We start from the raw sequence: 26243 nt of genomic DNA on the forward strand, positions 1-26243 counted from the left end.
AGAATTATACATACACAACCTAATAAAAAGGCTGTGTTCATTTACGGCTTAATATGAATCTCCTGAAATAAGCAAGCATTCCAGTCCCTTCTTAAGATAGAGCATATATTTGGAAAAGATGTTTCTAGAACAGTTGTAAACCCAGTCTGTCATAATGAGGATGAACAGGGGTGAGATGTTGATCTGGAAATAAAGCTCATCAGAAGAAAATTTTCTCCATTACATTTTGAAAAGTGTTACCCACAAAGGAAACCAATTTAGATGCTGAGCCGAAAAATGGATAAGACAGAAAATATAAAAGTTAGTCAGGAAATCCAAAATCTTTTCACCAGAGGTTGTACAAAAAATAGATAGGTATTAAATAGGACAACTTATTTTTTCTTTCCTTTTTTTAAATTAAAAGATCATTTTATTGGGGGCTTTTATAACCCTTATAATAATCCATACATCAATTGTATCATGTATATTTGTACATATGTTCCATCATTCTTTTCTAGACATTTACTTTCTATTGAGCCTTTGGTTTCAGCTCCTCTTTTTTCCCTACCCCCACCCTGGTGACCCCTTGATAAATTATAAAGTATTCTTATTTTCATATCTTACACCAACTGCTGTCTCCATTTCCACATGGTTTCTGTTGTTTGTCCCCCTGAGGCATGTGTGTGTGTGTGTGTGTGTGTGTGTGTTCATGTGTCAATCATTGTGATCAGTTCCCCCTTCCTCACCTCCTCTCTCCACCTTCCCCCTCCCTTCCTGGTATAGCACTCCCATTCCTGTTCCTGGATTCTGTGTGTCATGAGCTCTGATCAGTACCTGTGCACATACTCCGGTCTGGCCCACATTGAAAGGCAGGACTGGGGTCATGATAGTGGGGGGTGAGGAAGCCTCAAGGAACCAGAGGAATACTGGGTGTTTCATCAGTGCTATACTGTGTCCCGGTTGACTCACAGGACAAGTTATATTCAGTTCATACAAATGTTCTTTTCACTGGCATTTATGAATGAGGAGTAAGTGACATTATGAGACAGAATTCGTAAGTTTCATAAAGAGGAAGGAAGATCGGCTGACTAGTGAAATGACTGGAAAGCCACCCAGCCGGCTGATTAGGCAAGTTTCTGGGGAAACAAAAGCAGTTGCTTTTACTGAGATTCTTGTGATGCCTTTACATATCAGTAAAGTAGAGGATGACACTGTGAATACGGAATCGACAGTGTTCTTCAGCTTGGGTGATTTTGTCCTCAGGGACACTGGGCAATGCTTGGATACAGTTTAGCTGTCACTGGCAATTAAGGGGTTGCTACTGGCAGAGAGTGATTAGAGGCCAGGATGCTATAAAGCATCCCACACTGCACAAGCCAGCATCTTCACAAGAGAATTGTCCAAATATCCATAATGCTAGCATTGGAACATCTGGTATGTACTGAAGTGTTGACTTCCAACAATTCCTATGGTGACCCTTTATGGCCATTATTATCGAGAATCTACCATTTGTCTATCAGCTTGCACTGTGGTGGCTTACATGTTACTCTGATGAGGGCAGGCCTGCAGCCAGTATTTCAAATACCAACAGGATCACCCGAGTGGATAGATTTCAGCAAAACTCCCAGACTAGGACTGAGTACGAAGGAGGACCTGGCCACATACTTTTGAAAAACTGGTCAGTGAAAACCTCATGAGCAGCAAGCACTGGAATATTATTTGATAGAGGGCTGGAAGATGCAACCTTGGAAGATACTAAAAATATTACTCGGGGTGGGGGAGCTGTTTCGTCAAAGTAGAGTTGATCTAAATGATCAGAGGGGACAGGAGCTTTCAGGAACTTCATGTGTTAGTGGGGCACGATTCAAAATGAGAAGAAACAGCTGTAAACAATCATTAATAATAAGAAGGTGGGGACCCAATGCCCACCTGTAGAGAGCTGAACACCCCTTCCAGAGGGGTAGTGAGGAGGAGATGGGCCACACAGGGTTCAGTGTAACAACAATGAAACTCAAAACCTTCCTCTAGTTCCTGAACGCTTCCTCCCCTCCCAATCATCATGACCCCAATCCTACCTTGCCTTGCGGACCTGGTTGTACCAGAGGATGTACAGCGGTGCAGTGGGGATCTGGAGGCACAGGGAATCTAGGACAGACGAATCCTTCAACACCAGTGGTGGGAGTGGCAACACCAGGAGGGAAGGGCATGTAGAAAGGGAGAACCGATCTCGGAGATCTATGTGTAACCTCCTCTCTGGGAGATTGTCAAGGGGGAGGCGGGTGAGGGGAGACGCCGGGGAGTGTAAGATAAGATATAATAATTATTTATAAACTATCAAGGGACCAGGGGTGGGATCGGGGAGGGAGGGGGATGGGGAGGAAAAAAAGGGAAACCGAGCTGATTCCAGGAACCCAAGTGGAAGGTGAATTATGAGAGTGACGAGTGCAACGAATGTATAAGGGCGCTTTGCTCATTTGATGTATGTACAGATTGTGATAAGAGCCTTATGAGCCCCAATAAAAAGATTTAAAAAAATAAGAAGAAGAAGGTGGAATGTACAAAGCATGAATCTAGAAAAATTAGAAGTCATGAGAAATGAAATGAAGAAACAAAGCCAGCTCTCTTCGGCATTGGTGAGCTGAAGTGGACTTGCATGAGTGATTTTGAGTTGGACAACCATATATGGTCTACTATTCTGGGAATGACAAATTCAAGAGGAATGGTGTTGTTTCCATTATCCAGAATAACATTTCCAGATCTATCCTGAAGCACAAGGTTGTCAGTGAAAGGGTAATAGCTATATGTATCCAAAGATGACCAGTTAATAACACTATTATTCAAATTTAAGTACCAAACACTAATGCTAAAGATGAAGAAATTGAACATTTTTACAAACTTTCAGAGTCTGAAATTGATCAAGCATACAATCAAAATGAATTGACCTGGGAGTAAAGGAGCCAGTCAGGGTGCAGTGTAGGAACAATGAAACATACAGCTTTCCTCTAGTTGCTAAATGCTTCCCTGCCTCCCCGCTCTCCCCACTATCATGATCCCAATTCTACCTTACAAATCTGGCTAGACCAGAGGATATACACTGGTACAAATAGGAACTGGAAACACAGGGAATCCAGGGTGGATGATCCCTTCAGGACCAGTGCTGAGAGTGGCGATACCGGGAGGGTGGAGGGAAGATGGGGTGGAAAGGGGGAACCGATTATAAGGATCTACTTATACCTCCCTCCCTGGGGGATGGACAACAGAAAAGTGAGTGAAGGGAGATGTTGGACAGTGTAAGATATGACCAAATAATAATTTATAAATTATCAAGGGTTCATGGGAGTGGAAAATGAGGAGCTGACGCCAGGGGCTTATGTGGAAAGCAAATGTTTTGAGAATGATGAGAGCAACAAATATACAGATATGCTTGACACAATGGATGGCTGGCTGGATGGATTGTGATAAGGGTTGTATGAGCCCCAATAAAACGATTAAAAAAATGAATTGATAATTACTTATCATTGTTAGAACAAGGCCACAGGTCGTTTGTTGATAAGACCATCAATTAGTTGCTCAGATACAAGTTCAAGTTAAAGCTAAAGAAAATTAAAACCAGCCCACAAGAGTCAAAGTATAACCTTAAGTATACCCCATCAGAATTTAGAGACAGTCTCAAAAATCTACTGGACATAATTGAACACTAAGGACTGAAGACCAGACAATTTTTGGATGACATCAAGAACATTACATATAAAGAAAGCAAAAGGTTATTAAAAAGACAAAAGGTGGCAAAAACATGTCAGAAAGGACCCTAAAAGATCCTCTTAATGTAGAGCAGCTCGTGTGACTAAAAGAGAAAACAGAGTAAAGAGTTGAACAGAAGATCGCAAACGGTGGCTCAAGAATGCAAAGTGTTATAAAGAAATATGCACATCTGTACATTCATTGCCCTCATCATTCTCAAAACATCTGCTCTCCACTTAAGCCCCTGGCATCAGCTCCTCATTTTTCCCCTCCCTCCCCGCTCCTTCTTGAACCCTTGATAATTTATAAATTATTATTTTGTCATATCTTGTCCTGTTCGATGTCTCCCTTCACCCACTTTTCTGTTGTCCGTCCCCCAGGGAGGAGGTCACTCTCTCTCTACCCTCCCGGTATCGCCCCTCACACCACTGGTCCTAAAGGGATCATCCGCCCTGGATTCCCTGTTTCTGGTTCCTATCAGTGCCAGTGTCCATCCTCTGGTTTAGCCAGACTTGCAAAGTAGAATTGGGATCATGATAGTGGGTGGGTGGGGAAAGCATTTAGGAACTAGAGGAAAGTTGTATTTTTCTTTTTATTTTACTATTTTTTTAAACATTTTATTAGGGGCTCATACAACTCTTATCACAATCCATACATACATCAATTGTGCAAAGCACATCTGTACATTCATTGCCCTCATCATTTTCAAAGCATTTGCTCTCCCTTTGTATCAGGTCCTCTTTTTTTTGCCCTCCCTTCCCACTCCCCCTTCCCTCATGAACCCTTGATAATTTATAAATTATTATTATTTTGTCATATCTTGCCCTGTCCGATGTCTCCCTTCACCCCCCTTTCTGTTGTTTGTCCCCCAGGGAGGAGGTCACATGTAGATCCTTGTAATTGGTTCCCCCTTTCCAACCCACTCTCCCTCTACCCTCCCAGTATCGCCACTCACACCACTGGTCCTGAAGGGATCATCCGCCCTGGTTCCCTGTGCCTCCAGCTCTGATCTGCACCAGTGTACATCCTCTGCTCTATCCAGACTTGCAAGGTAGAATTCATATCATAATAGTGGGGGAGTGGGGGTGTGTGGAAGCATTTAGGAACTAGAGGAAAGCTGTATTCTTCATTGGTGCTACATCGCACCATAACTGACTCATCTCCTCCCCTAGACCCCTCTGCAAGGGGATCTCCAGTGGCCGACAAATGGGCTTTGGGTCTCTACTCTGCACTTCCCCCTTCATTCACTATGGTAAACATTTTTTGTTCTGATGATGCCTTATACTTAATCCCTTCAACACCTTGTGATCATACAGGCTGGTGTGTTCTTCTATGTGGGCTTTTTTGCATCTGAGCTAGATGGCCACTTGTTTATCTTCAAGCCTTTAAGACTCCAGACACTTTATCTTTTGATAACTGGGTACCATTAGCTTTCTTCACCACATTTGCTTATTCACCCACTTTGTCTTCAACGGTTGTGTTGGGAGGGTGAGCATCATAGAATGTCAATTTAATAGAAGAAAGTATTCTTACATTGAGTGAGTGCTTGAGTAGAGGCCCAATGTCCTTCTGCTACCTTAATACTAAACCTATGATTATAGGCACATAGATCTATTTCCCCATCCTCATATATATATTCACATATGTACATGTCTTTGTCTAGACCTCTATAAATGCCCTTTGCCTCCCAGCTGAAAGTTGTATTTTTTATTGTTGCTATATCGCACCCTGTCTGGCTGTGCTTTACACAATTGATGTACATATGGATTTTGATGAGTTGTATGAGTCCCCTAATAAAATGATTAAAAATAGAGAAAAATTCAATAAAAATTTTAAAAATTGATTGTGATAAGAGTTGTATGAGTCCTGAATAAAATGTTTAAAAAATTTTTTTAAATTAAAAATAAATATTCAAAGACTTGAAATTAGAAAATCAAAAGAGAAGAATACATTTGGCGTTTTGCAAACCGAAAGAACAGAAAGAAGAAAATGCAAGCCTCGAGTTACATACAACAATGAAAGATTTTATGAGCAAAACATTGTATGACACAGGAAGCAGACAGAATGAATTTACCAAAATGAATTGGGCAGCCTTCAAGCATTTTAGGAGCTAGGATGTGACCAGGAACTGACGGTAACGAAGAAAGCAGTCCAAGCAGCACTGAAGTCACCGACACGAAAAACCAGAGTCCGAGAACTGACTGAATAATGATTGAAATGTTTCAACAAATGGATGCAGTGCATTAAAGTGCTGAGTCATGTATGCAAAGACATTTGGAAGACAGTTACTTGACTTGAAGAGATCCGTAGCATAAATCTCATACATTAGTAACATTTTACTGAAGATAACTTAAAATGGTTGCAGAAGTATAGTGACAGAGAGCTGCCAGAAATTCACGTTGGATTCAGAAAAGGAGACGAACAGGGATATAATTGCTGACGTCACATGGATTTGCGCTAAAAGCGAGACCACCTGAAAGATGGTTACTTGTTTTTTATTGACTATGCAAAGACATTCAACCGTGTGGATCATACCACATTAGAGACAATATTACAAAGAATAAGACTTCCAGAAACCCTCACCGTGCGCATGTGGAACCTGTACATACACCAGAGGCGACCATTCACGTAGACAACGGGGTTTAAAATCAGAACAGCTGGGCATCGAGTTGTATGCAGTCTGTGTGCTGCTCAAATAATTCATGAAGGTGGGCCACAGGAAGAACGTGACATCAGACTAATTAGCAACCTGTTACATCAGCAGTTTCTCAACCTGTGGGTCGCGATCCCTTAGGGGCTCGAATGACCCTTTCATAGGGGTAGCTTGATTCATAACAGTAGCAAAATTACAGTTATGAAGTAGCAACAAAAATTTTATGGTTGGGGTTGGGGGGGGTCACCACAACACGAGGAACTGTATTAAAGGGTTGTGGCATTAGGAAGGTTGAGAACCACTGTGTTACATGAAGATGACACAACTTGGCTTTCTGAAAGCAAAGAGGGCTTAAAGCACTTATTGATGCCAATCAAAGACTACAGCCTTCAACATAAAGAAAACAAAAATCCTCACAACTGGACCAATAGACAACATCACGATAAATGGCGGGAATATTGAGGGGGTCAGGGGGTCATTTCACTTGCCTCCACAATCAATGCTGCAGTCCAAGGAATCAACTGACATGCTGCATTGGGTAAATCTGCTGCCAAGACCTCTTCAAATTGTGAAGAAGCAAATAGGTCACTTTGAAGCCCGAAGCCACAATGTTTTCCATTAGCTTAAGCAGGACAATGAATAAGGGAGACCAAAGAAGAATCGATGCATTTTATCTATGGTGTTAGCAAAAAATATACCACAGAGAATCAAGTACAGAGCAGATAGAATGTGAAGCGTTTTCTCTTTATACAGAGAAACTCATTGTGCTGAGATATTAATGCCCGAAGGGCCTGTATGGAGGTCAAGAAATTCACTGTGAAGGAGAAAGGAAACTGCAGGCGTACTTTAGAGATTGTGGGCTCAGCTGCAGACCATGACAATAAATATGCACTAAATCTAGTCATACAAACTTGCTGGTTTCCCGGGGCATGTGAAAGTTATGTTTCCACCGTACTGTGGTCTAGTCTATTAAATATGCAATCGTATTATGAAAAAAATTGAAATGTTGTGAAATCACTAAAATGTGACACAGAGACACAAAGTGACCACATGCTGTTGGAAAAATGGTACCAATAGACTTGCTCAATGCAGGGCTGTCACAAATCTTTGAATGGTAACAAGTGTACTGTGAAATGCGATAAACAAGGTGTGCTGGTAATATAGGCACATGATGTAATGTCATTAATGCCGTACATCAATGAACAAAAAAGCTGTCTAGGTGTTTGGTTTTCAGATTTCATTTCAGACTCAATACCTGAAGTTCAGTTAGACAAGGCAACGTGCTTGGAATGAGAAGACAGGGGAGAGAAACATTAGTCCTTTAGAGAGCGAGCGAGTCAAAATGCCAGCCCGTATTTGTTCTGCATTTCTTACTCTCCCTCTAGTGGAAGAGTGAGAGAGAATCTTGCCACGAGGCTGATTCCTGCAGGTGAAGAACAGAAAGACAACCGTCTGGGAAAGATCAACAGGAACATGCTTACTTTTGAGTTTAGCCTTTTCAGCTGGATCCAGGGCAGCCACAGGCTCCGACACTCGGGAGGGCAGACCGATTCCATTCTTATTCACAGCTCGGACGCGGAATATGTAGGAGCGGCCTTCTATCAGCCCCGTGACGGGGAAACGGGCAAACTTCACAGGCGTGTCATTGCATTGAGACCAGGTGTCTGTGCCCACCTCACATCTAAGGGAGAGAGGGAAGTTGAGAAACATTTTTAAAAACATTTTATTAGGGACTCATACAACTCATCACAATCCATACATACATCAATTGTGTAAAGCACATCTGTACATTCTTTGCCCTCATCGTTCTCAAAGCATCTGCTCTCCACTTGAGCCCTTTGTATCAGGTCCTCATTTTCCCCCCTCCCTCCCCGTTCCCCCCCCCTCATGATAACATTTTAAAATAAATCCATAGCCACACTGAGTTAAGAGTGATGGAAAAATTTAGGAAGGATTCATGGTAATATGTGGACAATATGGTCAATAGAACTACCGCCCCTGAGCTGTCCGTGTGAAGATTGTAGAAATGGTGAACGCCTTGTCATCGCTGGACTGATCGCAATAAGAGGCGATGATAAAAGAAAAGGAGTTAAATAAATCAAAAGTGATCTGGCTAAAGGCGAGTATGTAGCTTCAGAGCTGCAGATCTATCCAGTTGCTTCAGGTCTCTGTGCAAAACTTCAGAGTGATGTGCTATTTATTACATTGCAGACAAGGGCAGGTTCAACAGCAGCCTGTCTCTGTGCACAAGGGGAGCGGAGGTGCCGAGGCCTCCTGAACATGCCTGGGGTCTTTGAGCTCATGCAAGCCAGGTCAGCACCAGATGGGGCCCAGCTACCACTACCACCGACCCTGAAAAGGATCACACTACAAGGTCCTGGGGAGAGTAAGAGAACATTCTGGAACAAAACTCAAAATCCTAAAAAAGAAACGAAAAATGACCAGGCTTACTGGTCAGCTAGCGACTGGTAGAAACCCCCTAGACTCTGTCCCTTATTCAATTCTTCCTCTAGTCTGCAAGTGAACTGAACTCATTCTCCTGGCTCCACTTTCAGCCAAACAATAGTTAGGTTATAAGGGGAACCATACATTAGAAAGGTATGCGTACCTTAGACTGACCAAACATTTAAGATGGAAAGAGCAGCACTGACCAAGGGCCTCACTCAGAAGGGGTTGGAAAGGAGGACCATGGAGGCAGGAAACAAAAGGGAGAAAATGGGATAATTTGAGGACACGCTGAGAGGATTGCCATGGATGAGCAGGGACAAAATGTCTGAACTGTTGAATGTAAAACTGATGAGCTGCTTGGTAAACCTTCACCCAATTCCTAAAAAACTTTAATCATTGTTTTACTCTGACTCTGATGAAGAAGACTAGAAAACAAAAGCCAACCACAGGCTGGAGGGAGGCCCTGTGTCTGGGGGCAGAAGAAGCAAGCTGGCATCTGCCATCTCTACTTTGAGAGATTTCGAGAAAGGCGCCTTCAAGCATCTCCACCGCCAAGGTCTTCAAGCGCAACATTAAGGATTCTTTTGTGTGTGTGCCTTCTTTCAGAATTTTCTGTTAAAAATGGAATGCATGCTGAGAAAGTCGGTGCTGTAAAAGATGCTGCAGTTTGGAAATCGTGCACTACATCTCTCACTCAACAACAACCCAATCCAAGCAAGCTCTTGTACTCGGTTTGATTTTTTTTAACATTTTATTAGGGACTCAGACATCTCTTATTCGATGTGATTTTTAAGGGCTGAGCGTGAGAGGTAGAGATGTTGAGACCTGCAGGAGAGCAGGTGCTTAGGACTTCTCATTTCTCATTGGATGCTTTTGCTGCCTCTGCTACCTGGGGTAGAGTGGGTCACACCCAGAGAGCTGGAGATAACAGTTTATATGATGCTCCTGGCCTGTGCAGTCTGAGGGGCTCAGTACATGATTGCATTATACAGTATCAAGACCACGCAGTTCCTACTATCCGCGGTCTTCTCCCCCAACCATTTTAGAAGAACGTTTCAATGTTAACTCTATTACCTTCTCAACATGACTCCATGTTCCCAATGTACTATTCTCAGGTGATTCTTATGAGGAAGGAGTGGCCAATGGCCACGCTAATCTGGTCGATGTAGGGTTTCTCTCTATAGTCTGCTCCAACATCACCCTTCCATCGTTCTCACCCTTATGTTGAGTACGATCAGATGCAGCTTCACTCCCTGGTTTGTAAGCCTTGCCTTTGTCAAATCCTGGAGCTGCTATGGTCGGGGTGTGAAAGGATGAAGGTGGCTTTTCAAACCGCTCCTGTGCACAGCACGCCCCTCCCTCTGTCCTGCTATGGCTACAATGAACACCAGCGAGTGCTTCAGGAGGACAGGACAAAGGGCAAAGGGCAAAGAGCACCAGGGCTTCTATGGGAGCTGAGGGAGCACAAACTTACAGGCAGGAGGATAGTTGAATGGCAGTTCCATTACTTACAGCCCTGTGCCCTTAGAAGAGTTACTTTTTTCAAATGCTTTGTCTATTTGCAAGAGCCTGTGGAGCTCACAGAGGCCGGGGCTCTGTGCCCACTTACATCTAAGGGAAAAACTGAAGTTGAAAACCATTTCAAAAGAAGTCTGTAGTGTCTGGTACAGATAGGATTTGGAGGCACAGGGAATCCGGGGCGGATGATCCCTTCAGGACCAGGGGTGTGAGTGGCGATACCAGGAAGGTAGAGGGAGAGTGGGTTGGAAAGGGGGAACCGATTACAATGATCTACATGTGACCTCCTCCCTGGGGGACGGACAACAGAAAAGTGGGTGAAGGGAGACATCGGACAGGGCAAGATATGACAAAATAATAATTTATAAATTATCAAGGGTTCCTGAGGGAAGGGGAGGGGGGAGGGAGGGGAAAAATGAGGACCTGATGCAAGGGGCTTAAGTGGAGAGCAAATGTTTTGAGACTGATGAGGGCAATGAATGTACAAATGTGCTTTACACAATTGATGTATGGATTGTGATAAGAATTGTATGAGCCCAAGAAAAAAATTTTAAAAACCAACCCAGGAAGATTAAAATGGACATTCCCTGGTGTGCCCCAACCCTCTCAATAAAGAAACAAGTCCACAACAGTTGGAAGAAAAAAAAAGAATTGTATAAGCCCTAATAAAATGATTAAACAAAAGAAGTCTGTAGGGCACACTGAATTAAGGGTTATGGGAAATTTTAGAACCAAGGGCTTCGAGCAGGAAGGCTTATTCTGGATTATTATTAATAATAAGGATGTTGTTATTATTATGCAGCTGGAGCATGGGCTGCCAGGATGTGACGTTGCCTGATGTTTTATTTTTGGCAAGTAAAACACTCACTTAAATAATATAGCCCAGCATCTGATGAACAAGAATGATGGAAGGCAATAGAAAAGCTCGGGGACAGTGCGTGTCTCATGACATTTCCAGAAGAGAATTCTGGTCTCATTCGCCTTTCCTCCCACGTTATAGGTAAACCACGCTGTTCTGCTCATTTTCTTTATTCTCCTACTTAGGGGGATATAGTCTGAAAATATTACCTTTGATAAAAATTGTACCATGAAGTATTAAATCATTGTCAAGGAGTCATGGATAGAATGTGGCTGTTACTGAAAATCAGAAAACAATCCAATTGCACCTGCACTTGTTCCTATTAATGCAAGCTGATGGTTAGGGCACGTTAATTCAACAGTTGAATTCGAAAACCTTATCAGATCATCTCGAGTAAAGCCATTATATGATATTAGGTCTACTTATTTCATAGTTTAATTCTGTTTTCTTAGTGTTAATTGAAGTCAGCAAAAAATTGCATAGTGTGTTTCCAAAAATAACACAGGCAGAGGGTTTTGTACAGCTGACAAACCCGTATAATTGGTGTGCTGTGTATGGAAAATACAGTCATGTGCATGGTCAGTACTGCTCCCTCCCTACTAAGCATCTGAGGATGGTGAACTTGGTTCACGAAGAACTTGAACAGGAGCCCAAAGCTGGTCTTCAGGTATGAGCAGTCATTCTAAGCTGGAGGACAGAAATCGGGAGGTGATTTCTTGGAGAACTCAGATTAAAGTTGAGTGATCGCGTGGCCTGGGCTGGTGATGAGAGCCCAGGCTCGAGAAGCCAGACTGCGCGACTCAAACTCAACATGTGGTTCGTTTCCTTCTTGAAATGACAGTACCTTCCTCAAAGACTACTTATTCAGATTCAATGGCTCCTATATGCGAAGTGCTTAGAGCAGAACCATGTCCATAATAAATGCTTAATAAATACTAGCCACGAGGTTGTTATTTTTATTACAACGAAGGCAAGAGGAGCACAAATGTACTGATTCTCCTGGGTCTGTCCCTGATAAAAGTTGGCAAAAGCCTTGGAAATGTGCAAAGTTCAATAAAACAGAAACTTTAAGAATGACAAAAATTTGATCTAAACCTTCACAGTTCATCATTACTAACTGATCAAAGAAGGTGGAAGCATTTAGTGTTGGTTTAAATATGATGTCATTCTCTAAACACCTAGTAAATATTTATTTATTATAACAGTTTATAGATTGATATAGTAAATAAACACTAAATATTTCTTTGCATGGTATTGAGCCCACAGGCTTAAGTAATGGTCATATATTTATTTATTCATTGCTATATATTGGAGCCCTAGTGGTGCCCTTGGGAAAAGGTTAGCTAACCACAAGGTCGGGGGTTCAAAATGACCAGCTGCTTGCAGGAGAAAGCGGAGCTCAATTGCTCCAGTAAAACTGTACAGCCCCTGGAGACCTCCAAAGTCACTATGAGTTGGACTTGATTTAGTGGTAGTGTTTGTCTGTTTGATTTTCAAATAAATATTAAAGTTAATATTCTTTGGTTCAAATCTTCTGACTATAGCTGTATCTATTCACATGATTTGTTTCTAGTGATTTCCATAGTCAGATTTTACAACTCACAAATGAAAGGGAATTGGAACAGTTGTTTGAGTAGAAACTAAGTCAATGGAGAGAACAATGGATTTAGGCCATTGATATAAATTTGTTATCTTATTATCCAAATTGACTAGTTAAGGGGTAAACATTACGTATTAAGGTAAACATGTAAAAAGCCAACTTTCTAAATTTTGGAGTCTGTAAATGGGAAGGATTTGTAAAAGAACATAATTCAATGCCATTGATTTTTGTTGTTATTCCTTTGTTTAATTCGAAACCATATCGTGTGATGTAAATAGGATTTTGTTAAAATTTCTAAAGTCGGTATTCTTATGTTACTGATATACTGGGCATATGGATATGAAAAGTATTGAATACTAGCTATTTGACTTCCAAAGCGGCCTCTATTCGAGTATAAGTTCATAGCATTCTTGTCAAATAACTTACTTGATGTGATAGTAAAATAAGAAGGTTATCTATGGAGGATAGATAGGTAGGATCTACAAAGGGGCTTCAGAAATAGAGGGAGATTTACAAAAACGTTCTGAAGTTCCATGTATGTGATACATGCATGTGAGACATACCCATGATATAGCTATGTAGATACACACTCACAGAGAGAGTGTAGGACAGAAATGTTCACTTAAAAATGATGGGCGAAATCAAGCAAGCATCTCTATGATCGAATGACTTCTACTTGGCCCGAAGTGAAGGAAAGCACTAACTTGTCTATGAAGTATCCCAGAATAGGACTCCCTCCGTCTACGGCTGGCTGTTTCCAAGAGATGATGATGTAATCTTTGTTGGCATCTAAGCATAGGACATCCAAGGGGGAAGCTGGGGCGCCTTTAATCTCGGCATCCGCATCTAGGAAGACAGAGAAGTTTCCCATTAACACTCGTTCGCCAGGCTCAGCCTGCTGGGCCTTCAGTGCGCACATTTCCGGCAACACCACCATATTGGCTACATCTTTGGTCCTAGGAGAGCAAGCTTCATTCGGACAGCTTGCTTACCAACATTGCAATGTGCACTCTCCGTCTTCTGCAGGAAGCACGTTAGGTCTGAAAATAGAGAGGGCTATGGAAATGACCCCTGACTTTTGCCTTGTGCCTGGTCAGAATCTTTTGAGAGAAAAAAACTAATGTAGAGATGTTGGAGATTGCTACCAGGGAGATCCAAGGTAAGTTGTGCCAGAGAGTCTGCCCTTAGGACATCTCTGTGCAATGTTAGTTACTACCTGGAAACTAAGAAAAGGAGACCAGCAGCCCCTCCTTTCACCTTCTGGATCCATCTACCAAAGAACAGTAACTGTGGTGCTCGGCCCGTCCCTGATACTGGGAACGACTGTGGAAGAGAGACAGACAAACATTCTTCTCGCTCAACTATGTGTTCGCAAACTGAAGCTCCTGATGAAAGGACTCTGGTGTAATACTCACATTGGAGCTCAGTTGAGCTGAGGCTAGTTAAAGTCAGAGTGGATAACGGACACACGGTGGGCAGTGGGCGTTTAGCAGACGGGATCCGCGGACCGCGTGTCTTCGGGCACAGCACATTTAGTGACTCCGGGATGTTCTCAGGAGACGAGGAAGGTAAATGAAAACATCTTGTTTATAACCTAAAGTAAGAACTATAGGATGAGAGTCAGAGTCCCGGGGGGGAGGGGGAGCAGTGCACACTGGCCCGTTCGTCCTGACGGTTGACCAAGCCTTTTATAAACAGAGCGAGCCGGGGAAGAGGCCGAGACAAGCAGAAGCCACCGACTAAGGAAAAACGCTGCTGCTGGCTGAACAAGCTCACTGATTTTCTACGACATGCACTTGTGCGAGGAGCCCTGGTGGGGTAGTGGTTCTGTGCCACCTGCAAGGTCAGCAGTTCGAAACCACCTGTCACTCTGCGGGAGAAACTGGGGGCTTTCTAGGCCCACAGAGCGTTACGGTCTCAGAAACTCACAGGGACATCCTCCCCTGTCCTATAAGGACCCCATGAGTGGGCATGATGGACGGCAGAGCGTTTTGAGTGAGGATTTCTGTCACTTTCATGACATCACGGCAGAAATACATCTATCCTTCTGAGGCTGATAATTGGGTGTGGCTGTGAAACAGCTCAAGTCACACCGGTTTGCAACATTCCCATTTTGGCCTCCAGAATCGGCTGGAAATTGTCTCGTGGTTCTTATTTCCTGCATTAGTTCCATAGGTGACTGTCACTACATCATCGTACCTAAAACCAGACACGGGGTTCCTGAGGGATGCAAACTAGGCACTGACGCCTTTGGGTGGGAGAAACCCTGGTGGGAGGCAGAGCCAGACTGCTTAGCTTAGAGAGGTGACAGCTCCGTCATGTCCTTCTGGGAAATCCCCACAAGGTACCAACCAGTGACCCCGAACAGCTAGAGCAGGTGAGTTAGCCCCCATCATCTTGATGATGTGCAGAAGGCTGGATAAGCTTGGCAGACAGGAGGCACTGAGGGAGCCAGTGGTCAGCCTTTCTGGGAAATTCCTTAGAATGTGCCCTTCAGTGGGAAGGGCCTGAAAACCCCTCGGGCCATGCAGGCCTGTCTGCAGGGTAGTAAGCAATGCTCTTCCAGGGGCAAAACACAGAAGTTCACGAACAAGGGTCACTGTTCCTCTTAAGAGGTCACCACGTGGCTGGGAGCAGGTAACGCATGACATGAAAGAGCACACTGCCAGGTAGCGTGACTAAAGGAGAGGATGTGATGGACCCAGTGATGTGGCCTTTGGGGTCAAAGCATTGGGCTTCCAGCAACTGCGACGCTGTCGGGACCCCAGTCCCCGTTCAGTCAGCATTAGTCCACCTGGAGGCCTCTGTGCGGCCCTATTCTGATCCCCAAATAGCCAAACGTCTCATGCGTTTGTTTAACTGGGTCAAAGATTAGCCTGTTAGTTTTTACACAGGATGATCATTAATTCTTTCAAAATATACCTAATCTTATTATTCATATTTATTATAAGTGATGAACACCCTTGTAACACATTCCATCTCGTCTAAAATATGATCAGTTAACATCCCCTTTAATTTTATTACTCAGAGAGCACTACTGCTAACATATCAATCTGTATCATTCTAGATTTTTAAATATATGTATATATGCTAAAAGCTGATCTTAAAAATTAAAAATGAGATTATTCTCGATCATTTTGTGTAATCTTAGGCAAAAGGGTAAGTCAAAAAGTATTGCTTCTAGGATCCTAGTTCCTACATGCACTGGTTTATTCCAGATAAGCATGTTTCTGCCATCAGCAGACGGCTGCAGACTAGTTCTGAGTCTCTGTCAGGTGCCTACATAATAGGGGTCCCATGTAGAAGCAGGCCACAAAGATCAGCGAACTCAAAGGGATGATCTTCCCATCAGCCTTTTAAGCCAGTTCAAGATAATGAATGTGATAACAAGGGACAAGCCTTGAATTTACTGATGTGATCCAGAGAGCAAATTTCACCGGAAGCAGTGGTTTCCAACAGGATCTGCTGGGCCAGGCCCATTCAAGGCATCTCAGAAGGTTCTTGTGACAGTCTTTTGTAGATTAGTCCAAAGGGGTAATCTTGATAGTTTTTTTTTAATTTTTGTTTAGAGACACGGGATGATCATGGGAGCTGATTAGAAAGAAGTTTTAAGAAAATTGGAAACTGCATCGGTGAGAAAAGCTCTAGGAAAGTTGGGCTGAGGAATTTTTTCTACCATGGCAATGGACCTACTCATTTCGTGAGGGCAGCAAGGGCTCTTCCCAGACAATTACGCAGGGAAAGCTCGCTCTATGCACCCTACACGCCTGATCTTGCCCCTTCGGACTTCGCTTCATTCCCCAAGTTCAAAGAACATTGGGAAGGATCCTGGTTCGAGTCCCTCGAGGCTGGCAGGGCAGCTACTTTGGTGTGGTGTAAATGGAAGGGCAGGACGTCTTTGGGACAGGCTTAGAGATAACGCTGCCCTCAGAAGTGTAGAGACCAAGACGGAGGATATGTGGGGAAACAATATATTTCGATGTTTTTGTTTAATAGCAGTTTCTATAGTTTTGTACCAATACTGTTTTAGTTACCCAGGTATATCATCAGTTTCCTCCACTGCATGGTAGACTTATTTATGTGTAGCATATTTATATGTATATATATGTTATTTATATGTAGCATATTTAACAACTTGCATATCGTGGATATCTAGATTTCTTTTCATTTTCCCCAATACAATATTTCTTCATCTTGGTCTGATCCAGTCCAATCCATAGAACTAGCCATCGTGGAAATGTCCACTTTCAGTACATATTGGCATAATGCCTGGTTAATGTTAGAATCAATTCATATTTACCAGCAATGCACACAGTGCCTGTTTTCCCGCTCCTTCCATTCAGTGCATTCTTAAAATATTTTATTATTTTTAGTCCAATAGATAAGGACATGATCTCGCTTCCATTTTTTCCTGAAGTTCATTACTAGTGACAACTTATTCACATATTGATTTGCTACTTAAGGCAGCCCTGGCAGTGTGGTGGTTAAGGCTGCTCCCGGAGAAGGGGAGGCGTCCTCTGCTGTGAAGATCTACAACCTTGGAAGCCCCCTGGGCCTTTGACTCGGTCCTACAGGGATGTTCTGAGTCAGAATTAACTCAATGGCTGTAGGTTTGGTTGGATGTGGGTTATTTACAATTTTTAATTCTTCTTTAATGATGTTTCTTTCCTCTCCTTTATGACTTATCATTTCTGGGTGTTTGAATGTGTGTGTGTGTGTGTGTGTGTGAGAGAGAGAGAGAGAGAGAGAGAGAGAAAGAGAGAGAGAGAGAGAGAGAGAGAGAGAAGAGGAGAGGAGAGGAGAGGAGAGGAGAGGAGAGGAGAGGAGGAGAGGAGAGGAGAGGAGAGGAGAGCAGAGGAGAGGAGGAAAGGAGAGGGGAAGGGAAGGACATATGATAGTCCAAAATATATAACACAATATAAGATTGGATAGCTGTGTATGGCAGACTTATTGATGAGTTTTCTTAATTTGTAGCTTGTTTATATGACACTGTTGTTTCTTTTGTTTCCTTTATAATGAACTTATATTACCTATGTAATAAAAAGCTGGTCAAACACATGCAGTTCTGGAATGTGTTTCTGGGGAAATACAGTACTTTATACGCAGATCATACTGGTTCAGAAGCTGTTTTCTAAGCAGCGAACATATGAGATGTCTAGAAAAATTATATTAAAATAACCTCTAAAAATGTATTAAAGTGGTCTCCTGCAGCTCAACAGATATAAAGTTTTTAAAAGCCCATAAAATATTATTTTTGATATTTTGACAGCTTGACAGTTTCTTCTTTTTTAAAACATTTTTTCCCCTCTGTAAGTTATGCGTGTGTGTGTGTGTGTGTGGGCGGGCGGGGGGGGGTGTTAAACAGTCTGACAATCTCTTTAAAAACAAACGTAAATGTACATATGATCTAGCAATTACATTTGTGAGGTGTCTACTCAGGAAAATGACATCTTGTGCTCACAAATATGAATGAAAATGTTCAGAGCAGCTTTGCTCATAATAGCCAGACTGAGAACTGTCCTACTGCTGAATGGACAAAGTGAGGTACTGAATCATTGTACCTCAATGATTACTGAGAAGACTGAATCATTGGGACCTGATTCAGTAATAAAAAGAAGAAACTACTGATATGTGTCATAAATGAATCCCAATAATATTATTCTCAATGAAGGAAAGCAGAAGTAAAAAATAAAAGGATCAATAGGAACAGAAAATAGATTAAAAATATATTAGCAGTTACTTAGAGCGGGGCGAAGAAGCCCTCATGGTGCAATGGTGAAGTGGCTAACCAAATGGTTGGCAGTTTGAGCCCACCTGTTAAAACTGCTGCTTAGGAATGGCTACAGGGCAGTTCTGCTCTGCTCTGTGCGCCACTAGACCCTTGGAGACACTGGCACCTAGGACCGCGAGGTTGGAGTGGCGGATGAGAGTTAGCAATGATACTGTACTGGAATCTCTTTGAGGGGGTGGAAATGTCCTAAAACTGAACTGTGACTCGTGCTTGATTGTACAGCTCCCTAAATATGCCCAGAAGCACCAAATTGCATTCTTAAATGCATGATTTTATATTACATATAAATTATATGCTTTAACACAATTTTATAAAAGAAACACCATGACGATAAACCCAGGAGGAGATCTTTCTTTCTAAATGTTGAATTCACAGTGGGATTACCACAATGTGTATCTTTGGGGCGGTACCTGTACCTTGTATCTTTTCAGTCCTCTCCCTGTGATATCTGATGGGTTTTAGAAACGATTTTCATTTCTTTGGCTGGTGGATCTGAAAACTGGCCCGAATACAAATTTCAAATTTCTGTACTTTACCTCTGTCTGGCGTTAATAAACATGTTTGTCCTAAACCTGGCAAAGAGCCACGGTTCTGAGGGTTGGCCTGAGAAATATTATAAAGAAACCCGGCCCTATTTTAGGGGTCCTCAAAAAGTCCATGAAGGGAGTTTCCAAACAGCAAACTTTTTGGAGAGTGGTGCCCTCTCCCTCCCCAAGATGCTCTTTGATTCAGGCCAGACAGCTCAGAACAGAGGACTATATACCAGTCCTCGTTGAGCCAGTTCACACAGAGGGGTGACTGCACAAATTTACTCGTCAATGAGCTCCGACGCAGTGTTTTCACTGCAACGTATTGTGGACATCAGTGCCTGTCTTCACCCAGAGGTGTCGGACTTCTCCTGGATTGCTTTTGTGGTCGCGACATTGCAAATGGTCTTTCGCTGGAGCTTACCTCGAACAAAGACATACGCGCTGTATTGTTCGTAATAGTCCCCCATCCGCACGCGGACCGTATAGAGGCCTTCGTCTTCCTTGTTGAGGTGGGAAAAGGTCAGTGTGGCGCGTTCTCCACTCCAATGGGTCTGCACCCACTTGGACGGCGAAACAGGGGCTCCTAGGATGTTTAACAGAAAGTTAGCGAGTTCTCGTGTTCCTACCTCTCTCTCTTCTCAGCCTCCCCACCGCCTTCCTCTTTTTCTCATCTTCCTGATCGAACGCTGCTTAACGAATCAAGAGAGTCTAGATCAGCGGTGAGGGGGCGGAGACCTGGTACATAAAGTGCGAGACCCAACATCAATGGAAACTGCAGGCTCCCTCGCTCAAAAAGCAGAGAAAATGTGCTGTTATCAGTACTAATGTGTAGTTTTTCCTTTAAATTGTTTTGTTCCTTATCAAACATAGTACTGGTAAGCTAAATGCAAAAAAGTAATTTTAGTGACATAATTTTATATGCAATCGACAATACTTTATTAATAGATTATCCTCAAGGAAGATACTAGCCAGTTAAGGTACAGTATTCCACTGATGAAACATATAACTTTCCTCTAGCTCTTTAATGCTTCCTCCCCCTCCACTATCATGACCCCAATTCTACCTTACAGATCCAGCTAGACCAGAGCATGGACACTGTTACAGATAAGAGCTGGAAACACAGGGAATCCAGGACAGAGAAACCCTGCAGGACCAATAATGAGAGTAGCGATACCAGGAGGGTAAAGGGAAGGCTGGGGGAGAAAGGTGGGACCAATCACATTGATCTACATATAACTACCTCCCAGGGGAACAGACAATAAAAAAGTGGGTGAAGGGAGACATCGGTCAGTGTAAGACATGAAAAAATAATAATAATTTATAAATTATCAAGGGTTCATGAGGGAGGGAGTGTATGGGGAGGGGGGAAATGAGGAGCTGATATCAAGGGCTCAAGTAGAAAGAAAATGTTCTGAGAATGATGAGGGCAACAAATGTACAATGTGCTCAACACAATGGATGGATGCACAGATTGCGATGAGTTGTATGAGTTCCCAATAAAATTTTTTTAAATTTGTACGAGCCTCCGATAAATGATTTTTTAAAATATAGAGTATCTTGACTGAGAAGAGATTTATGGTTCACTTTTCTGCAAAAATAATTTATTCAGTCATTAAAACGTGTATTTTTAGCAATTTATTTCATTCTGTGTACATGCAAGATCGCAAACAATATTTGATGTGTCTGAGAAGACTCTTCTGCTGATGCAGCTGGTGCTAGAGTTGTTATTAAAAAGGCTCCAAGGCTGCTGTAAACGATTCTGAAATACACATTTTAGTACTCTAGAGTTGGTGATTCCTGAGGAGCAATTCTAAAAAGATGTAGCTCTTGCTGCAACTTGCTGTTGTTAGCTACCCCTGAGTCGGTTTCCCTCCAGAACGAAACATGCCCTGTCCATCCTGTCTCCATGATTGCTGACATGCTGCCGCCCATTGCGGCGGCCTGGCTGAGGGTCTCCCTCCACGTGACCAGACATGATGCCCTTTTCCAGAGCCTGGGCTCTCCTGACAAGGCGTCCAAAGGGTATGAGGCAAAGTCTGGCCATCTTCACGTCTAAGGAGCATCTTGCTGTCCTTGCAAGACAAATGTGCTGCTTCTCCGGGCAGGCTAAGGTCTTTTCAAGATTCTTGGCCAGCACCATAATTCAAATGCATCGATTCTTCGCCGGTCTTCCTGATTCACTGTGCAACGTTCACGGGCATGTGAGGCCACTGAAAATGCCTCGCTTGGGTCGGGCACACCCTAGTTCCTAGCCTGACACTTTGAAGCTGTCTGGTGCAGCAGATTGGCCTATTGCGATACATCCTTTGGCTTTGGCTGCTGTTTCTCTCCACATTGATTGTGGATCAAAGCAAGAGGAAATCCTCAACAACATCACAGTTTTCTCCACTGATGGGATGACCTACTGGGCCAGTTGGGAGGCTTTGGGTTTTCTTTACATTGAGTTGCAATCCACACTTGTCACTGAGGGCTTTAACCCCTCCTCGCTTCCAGCAAGCCAGGTTGGGTCTCCTAGCAGGTGGCTAAGAAGCCTTCCTCCAATCCTGATGCCATGTTCTCTGTACAGTGAGACTGCTTGGATTATTTGCTTAGCAGCTCCCTTGAGTAGGGATGGTGAGAGCATAATGTTAATGCCTTCCGTACAATTTGACCTTCTTCCCGTGACCTCCACAGGTTCGGAACAACCTCTTGAAAAGGTTGAATGCCAAGTTCTTTCTGGTACAATGGCTGTGTATTCCTCACATTATCCTTTGATGCTTCCTGAAAGGTCACTGTGTGCCCCGGATCCCTTCAACATTTCAACTAAAGCTTCAGTCTCTTCCTTCAGTTCGTTCGCTTTGAAATATGCTCCACGTGTTCTTCTCTTCTGGCTTTCTAGCATTAGGTCTTTGCACATTTTATTATAAGACATACTTTGTCTTCTCGAGCTGCCCTTTGGAATTTTCCGTTCAGTTCTTTAACTTCATAATTTCTGTCATTTGCTTTAGCTCTTCTGTGATCAAGAGCACGTTTCATACAAATTAGTCTCATATAAACCAGAATTTAATTGAAAATAATACATATGAATTTTAATGTTTCTTCTCATATAACTTGTACCAATTAATTTACCACCTCTATTGACACCTCGGCGCTTGATGTGCAGATGTGTGGAGGGTCAGCAGCAATGACGAGGACCTTGAACGAGATGGGTGGACTCAGTGGCTGCCACCAGGGCTCGGACACAGCGTGATTGTGAGGGGTCCCAGAACCGGCAGGGTTTGGTCTATTGTGGGCAGGGTTGTTGTGAGTGAGGCGGCTAGGGTGGCGCATCACTCTCTCTTCAGTTACAAGGAAAAATGATTTTTAAATTGTCTTCCTTATTAATAATTGTTTCACTGAAAGTTTTGTATGAAAATAATAATTATTTCTCATTCTTTTTTTTTTGGCAATCATTCTTACTTCTAAACATGTGAGACTGAGCTTCGCACGGTTGGCAGCAAGTTTTCCAATCAGGATGTTCTAAAGTCTTTGAAGAATTCTAATACTTTCTTTGTGCGTGTTATTGGAAGGACTATGCGTGTGCTTGGGTTTTGTAAGATTTTAATGGCAAACTTGACTGCCTGGTCACCCACAGGTCTTGCCCCTGTGCTGAAGCCAGGAACTTAAGCATTTGTGCAGATCTGGCAGAGAGGAGTTCTGGGAATGGACGAGAAACTGACCTTCCAGTGTGAGGTTCCATCCTGCCCCCACGTGGTGTCCTTTTTCTCCTTTGGGGTTATTCTACAGCTACCACCACTGTTGCCCCCTGCTGGCAGCATTGCCAGCTCCCATCTGGACCTGGGTCCCTAGCTCTTGGTCCAGCCATGTGTTGGGAACCATAGGGTGCCTCAATGTGCTCCCGGTTGATAACACACACATAGAAAGACCCACTGAACGTTGCTCACCATGCCTGGGTGCTTAACCTGGGAGCGTTTACCTAATATAATGCTTGCTACGAGTTAGCATCAACTGGGTGGCAGTGAATGAGAGGGCTCATGCAAATGTTCCATTGCTCATCATGTCACTTACAAGAACAACATGAAACAAAACCAAGTTCTTAAAATTATGAAGGAAACACCAAGATGGTGACAGCAGAGCACCAAACAATAGCTCAAGTCCCAGCGATCGTGATTCTGCAGGCTGGCACAGTTCCCTGGAAAGAGTATGTTCAGTCCCATCTCTTTCATGAACTAATTAGATAGCTTTGGGTAAGCCATTTAATCTCTCCCAGCTTTAGTATTTCCCATGAATAATATGGAGTTGGAGCTGTCATAAGTGCTACATAGGAAGTGTCACCAAACAGATATCCTGCTATATTTTTCCAAGATAATTCTTTAGCTTATAAAACTTAAGCAAAATTATATGACAATCATACTGATCCACAGCATAGTTGAATGCACCTGGAGTTAAATAGCTGATTTTTAAAAAATAAAATCCTAGTCAAGATTTTAAGATAAGATAAGATTTTAAGATAAACTAGTCAAGATTTTAAGATAAACTGCAAAGAGCAAGGGGAGTCTCCAGGTCTACCCAATTCTCTCCCCCCACATCGTCTTCGACTAGCTAGGTGCTTTTGTGAGCTTCACAGAAAAATGTGTTAGGTACCGAGAGGAAGGTTTAGTTCTTCAATATGAGGTCTCTTCTCCTTCCCTAGGCCTAAAAGGATGCAGAAATATACAGACTTTTCGACGAGACTAGCTCTTAATTTTTTTATTACAGCAAAAGTTCTAACAAAAGTTTCAGAGCCATAAAAGGAAGCACGTGGTGGTGGAACGAACTAGATGTAGAAGCCTGCAGTCTGGCTCCACCCGAGTTCTGTGAGTGAATTTAGACCGCTATTTATTCTCTTTCGACATTTTTAATGCTGTTGTCCACTGGTTGAGATTGATGGTATAAAACCCAATTCTTCAAGATCGCAGATTTATATTATCTTAGAGATCACAGTATTCTTAAAGTTCAGTGATTCAACTAACCAGCTTGTCTGGGTCGCTTTCTTGTTTGCTGTGGTTCCTGCAGCCGGGGAGCATTAGGTAGATGTGAGTGTGAATATGACATCTGAGAGAAATGAAACTATGTATCTTCCTCACAGGGTTCTAGACACGTTTGAAAAAAAAAGACCAATTTGTGTGACAAGGCAAAAGAGCTCACAGTAGAGTTTTGTCCTTTTTTCCAGCATTAATTAAAATATGACCTATTTTTTACAGAGAATTATATCTACCTTTGTATCCTTAAGTGAGTGACATCGTGTAACTCTGACTCTCATCAGACTGTACTTACCAGATATTCCAGATAATACAGAGGCTTTATTATGTTAGAACAAAAATGTCAAGATCCAAATGTCCTCTTACTTTACTCAGCTGGATTAATTAGTAAACAAAGTTACGTTTTAAAAACGTCTCATCCATTTCCTATTGCATGACTGATAAGTCGAGGAGGAAAGGTATTTTAACAATAAACTTACAAAGTAGATATACATTGTACTCGCATTCTTTCCGCAGATGACTTCGAACTCAATTCACTGCCCTCAAGTCGATTCCAACTCACAATGACGCTATAGAACAGGGTAAAACTGCCCCTGTGGCTTCCAAGACGGTAACCGCTTATGGGAGTAGAAAGTCTCATCTTTTCTCCAGACATTACTTAATAAGAAAATGCAACCTCCAAAAATATGAGAATGCTTCCAAAAAATCATGAAAAACTGTCATTCCCTTTCATTTCACTTTCCCATCAACTTCTTGAAGTCTCCTTATGTATTACAAACATTTTGTACTTCGATATATATGTAAAAATTTAATTTTAAAACATCGAGTAGGTTGTGGTTGTGGTTGTTGTCTTGGTTGGGTGCCATCGAGTCTGTTTCAGCCTGTAGTGACCTTACACACCACAGAACGGAACACGGCCAAGTTCAACGTCATCCTCACAGTTCTTACTGTGCTGGACCCACTGTCGCAGCCACGGTGTCAATCCATCTCTTTTCGGGCCTGTCTCTTTTTTTGCTGCCCTGCCACTTCACCAAACATGCTGTCCTCCTCCAGCGACTGGTCTCTCCTGCAACATGTCTGAAGCCTGTAAGAAGGAGCACTCTGTCTGTACTTCTTCCAAGACAGATCCGTTTGTCCTTTGAGCAGTCCATGACACTTGCAAGGTTCTCCTCCAGCACACAGTTCACAGGCATCGATACGTCATCAGACTTCGTTATTCGCTGGTCAACTTTCACAGATGGGCGAAATATGGAGGCAAGCAGGCAGCATCAAAAGAAGATGGAAAGAATACACAGTCACTGTCCCACAAAGGGCTAGTCAACATTCCACTATTCCAGGAGATTCCTGCCTCTGAGAAGAATCACTGGGACTGAAGGAAGGCGTTCGAGCTGCCCTGACTGTATTAGCCAAAAACAAGGCTCTAGGAATTGGTGGAATAGCAACGGGGATGTTTCAACAAGCTGATGAAGCGCTGAAAGTACTCACTCATCTATGCCAGGAAATTTGAAAGACAGCTACTTGGCCAACTGACTGGAAGAGATCCATATTTGTGCCCATTCCAAAGAAAGATGGCCCAACAGAATGCTTCAATTATACAACAATATCCCTGATGTGACATGCAAGTAAAATCTGATACTGAAGATCATCCAACAGCAGTTGCAGCAGTACATCTACAGGAAGCTGTCAGAAGATTCAGCCAAATTCAGAAGAGGTTGTGGAATAGGGAGATCATTGCTGCTGTCAGATGGATCTTGGCTGAAAGCAGAGTATCCCAGAACGATGTTTATTTGTGCATAATTGACTATGCCAAGGCACTCGACTGTGTGGACCATAACAAACTACGGATGGCACTGGGAAGAATGGGGATTCCAGCACATTGCGCTCCGGCGGCACTTGCCCGTGGATCAAGAGGCAGGTTTTTGAAGAGCACAAGGGAATCCTGCTTGCTTTAAAGCCAGGAAAGGAGTGCTTAGGGTTGCATCCTCTCACCACACTTATTCAATCGGTGCGCGGAGCAACTATCCGAGAAGCCGGCTGTGTGAAGAAGAGTGTGGCATCAGGACTGGAGGAAGGCTCACTCACTAACAACCTGTGGTGTGCAGATGACACACCTTGCTTGCTGAA

General features: G+C 42.9%; 1 protein-coding gene across 2 annotated transcripts in view; it reads right to left on the reverse strand.

The window, feature by feature from the left end:
* Positions 1–26243, reverse strand: part of MYOM1 (myomesin 1) — a 154974-nt gene that overhangs the window by 79095 nt on the left and 49636 nt on the right. For both annotated transcript variants that reach the window (XM_075532903.1, XM_075532902.1), the window contains exons 10-12: positions 19541–19702; positions 13503–13644; positions 7855–8054 (exon numbers count right to left, since the gene is read on the reverse strand). In XM_075532903.1, the coding sequence (XP_075389018.1) occupies positions 7855–8054; positions 13503–13644; positions 19541–19702 (504 nt within the window). The remainder of the gene's footprint in view (positions 1–7854; positions 8055–13502; positions 13645–19540; positions 19703–26243) is intronic.

The sequence above is a fragment of the Tenrec ecaudatus genome, chromosome 15, assembly GCF_050624435.1.
Source record: "Tenrec ecaudatus isolate mTenEca1 chromosome 15, mTenEca1.hap1, whole genome shotgun sequence".
Lineage (NCBI taxonomy): Eukaryota > Metazoa > Chordata > Mammalia > Afrosoricida > Tenrecidae > Tenrec > Tenrec ecaudatus.